The 3,042-nt window shown below is 48.4% G+C and overlaps 1 protein-coding gene across 1 annotated transcript; it reads right to left on the reverse strand.

The window, feature by feature from the left end:
* Nucleotides 1-817: 817 nt before the first annotated feature.
* On the reverse strand, nt 818-2,779 carry LOC142204570 (integrase/recombinase xerD homolog). Its single transcript, XM_075275887.1, has 2 exons — nt 2,593-2,779; nt 818-1,779 (listed from the first exon to the last, which is right to left on the reverse strand). Exons 1-2 carry the CDS (start codon nt 2,777-2,779, stop codon nt 818-820), a joined length of 1,149 nt encoding a protein of 382 aa, XP_075131988.1.
* Between the last annotated feature and the right edge of the window lie 263 nt (nt 2,780-3,042).

Below are 3,042 nucleotides of genomic sequence, written 5' to 3' on the forward strand. Positions count from 1 at the left end.
CGAAATTACTGTTAGTCCGCAAATGGCCTGGGAGGTCCAGCCCCTCCCGCGGGGCCCCCCCATCCCCACCATTTTTCCATGCCTCCCCAGCCTCGAGGACCACCCTGCCACAACACTCAGCGGGGAACATCTCGCCGATGAGTGTCCCTCCACAACCCCAAAGCCGTTTCGATTCCCGTCTGCAGACCCACATTCCACACGTCAATCCCCACTGCATTAAGGTGAATCCCATCGCTCCTCCAAAAAGCCCCTTCCCCCGACTCCAAATCAGTATGTCTTACCACTATTGCTCCATTCCGTGCCATAAAACGTCCTATAGCTCTATTAACCTTCACCCTTGCTTTATTCAAACGCACCACAGACCGGGCTCCTTTCCAGGTGCGTCTCGGCACAATATCGGACCAAATGGTAATCAGTCCCGGAAATAACGCCCACACTCTTAACAGGTCAAGTTTTATATCTGAAATCAATTCCCGAAAAGGTCTTACCCCTAAGTCATTGCCCCCCAAATGAATCAACAAAACGTCCGGAGCCCTGTCCAAGCGCACAAATTTATGAAACTCAGGCAGAAACCTATGCCATACCATACCTCTCTGTCCCAACCACCAAAGTGTAGCCACCTCCCTTGAAAAACCCAGTTGTCTGCCGTCCGGCCTCACCGCTGCCCTCAGCGCTCCCCAAAATATATATGAATGGCCCATCAACCAGACCAGGCATGGCTCTGTACCTACAAGAGAAAATAACAAAAAACAAACTAACAAACCATCAGAATACCTAGCACAAAGCAATGTTTCCCACCCCACCCTTACAACCCACTTTAAAGGTCAGTTCTAATGTAGGAACGAAACCTTCTCGACTCCCAGCGGCCAATGCGTTTAATGACATCCTCACCCAAACCCCTTCTAGCTGCCTCCGTAGCCGCACCTATTCTGAAAGAATGACCACTAAAACCCTCCTCCCTTCTGCCCAAAAACTGTAAACACCTCCTAAAAATGCTAACAAATTGAAAACGTGACAAATAATCACCATTCTCATGTATCAAAAGCGGGCCAGAAACTCTATCCCTATACTCTAGATAATCCCGCACACAATGCACCGGACACATATCACATCCTTCAACTCTAAACAATCTAATAATGCAACCTTTTCCCACCTGATCCGTTTTGGACCTACGCAACCAAATCTCCACACTATCATCAAAAACATTCGTATCTTCAAACCTAACTCCCCCAAGTTTAGTCTTTGACGCACATACTAATTCCCCAATCCTAAACGCCCCGAAAAAGGCTAAGGCGAACGCTGCTCTAAACAACCTCATCTCAGCGACTGAAACACAAACCTGTCCCAAAACCCTCCCAACCTCTAGCAATAACTCAAAAGACACTGGCTTCCGTCTATCAGCTACCACTCCCTGTCTGCGCCATCCTTTAACGGCCTGGCGCACTAGAAAACTTTTTGTGATATCCTTTAAACCCCTCTGCTTGAACCCAAACGCCAAGCCCGCCATACACTTATTAAGCCTAGCGAAGGACCAACCTAAGTCCCGACAATGCCCTACAAACAAAAGCAAACCCATCTCTTCCTCCCCCTCACCACAATTAAGAAACACTCGCCAGTCTTCCCATTGCCGCCACGCTCCAGCATACGCCTCCCAAGTGCCCGACACCATGGATGACCCAATCAGCTCATCCGCTGCCCGACTGGCAGCTGCCACAACTCCGTAGGCCACGGGGTTCCAAACTCGTCCGCACCCAGTGCCAGTTTCCGAAAACGGTCCCACTGCGAACGAGAAAGGGCATCCGCAATATCGTTACAAACCCCCGGAACATGAGTTGCCACAATCCAGGCATTCAATGATAAACATTCTAATACCAATTTCTGCAAAACTCTAACTACCGGAGGTGAAGACGCCGAAAGACCATTTATAGCTTGAACTACCCCTAAATTATCGCAATGAAAGCAAATTTTTTTATTTCTGAACGCTGAACCCCAAACCATAACAGAAACTAAAATTGGAAATAATTCAAGCAGTGCTAAATTCCTAGTCAGTCCCATTGTAACCCAATCCTCTGGCCAATTACTTGCACACCAGCTACCTTGATAAAACGCCCCAAAACCTCCACTACCAGCAGCGTCAGTGAACAATTCATAATCAAAGGCTTCAGTAACCCCGTCTATCAATAAAGACCTCCCGTTATATTTATCCAAAAATGTATCCCACACTGCTAAATCTCCCCGCAACTCCCAACCCAAACGAACATAATGGTGCGGAACCGTCGTACCAGCCGTCGCCGCTGCCAAGCAGCGGGAAAAAACCCGCCCCATTGGCATAATTCGGCAGGCAAAGTTCAATTTGCCTAAAAGAGATTGCAAATCTTTTAATTGCATCTTTTTTAGCCGAGAAGCCCGCCCAACCGCCAATTTAAGGTCCCTCAATTTTTCATCAGGTAACCTACATTCCATAGCAACCGTGTCAATAATCAGACCCAAAAAACTAATAACCGTCGTCGGAACAAGACAAGGAGCAGCCCATAGGAAGACATCTATCTAAATAGTATTGCTCGCCCCAAACGCAACCTAACAACCTCTGACTCTCCGGATGAACCGGCAATAACCGAAACGCCGATTCTATATCCGTTTTTGCCAGTAACGCCCCTTCCCCAAAACGCCGCACCCAAGCCACAGCCACATCAAAGGAGGTGTACACCACTGAACATAGCTCCGGATCAATGCCGTCGTTGACGGACGCACCCTCCGGAAATGATAAGTGGTGTATCATCCTGAATTTTCCGGGTTCCTTTTTTGGAACCACCCCCAGAGGGGACACAATCAACCCCTCCAAAGGCGGCTCATCAAAAGGACCCGCCCTCCTCCCCAATAAGACTTCTTTTTTAATTTTCTCGTCTACCACCTTATAATGTTCCCGTGCCGAGCGCAAATTCCGACCCAGTGACCCACTACCCACTACCAAACTAGGGATCTTAAAACCTTCACTAAAACCCCGCTCCAGCAATTCAGCAGCTGCCCTATTGGGGTATCTAT

Source organism: Leptodactylus fuscus, chromosome 5, assembly GCF_031893055.1.
Source record: "Leptodactylus fuscus isolate aLepFus1 chromosome 5, aLepFus1.hap2, whole genome shotgun sequence".
NCBI classification, from domain to species: domain Eukaryota; kingdom Metazoa; phylum Chordata; class Amphibia; order Anura; family Leptodactylidae; genus Leptodactylus; species Leptodactylus fuscus.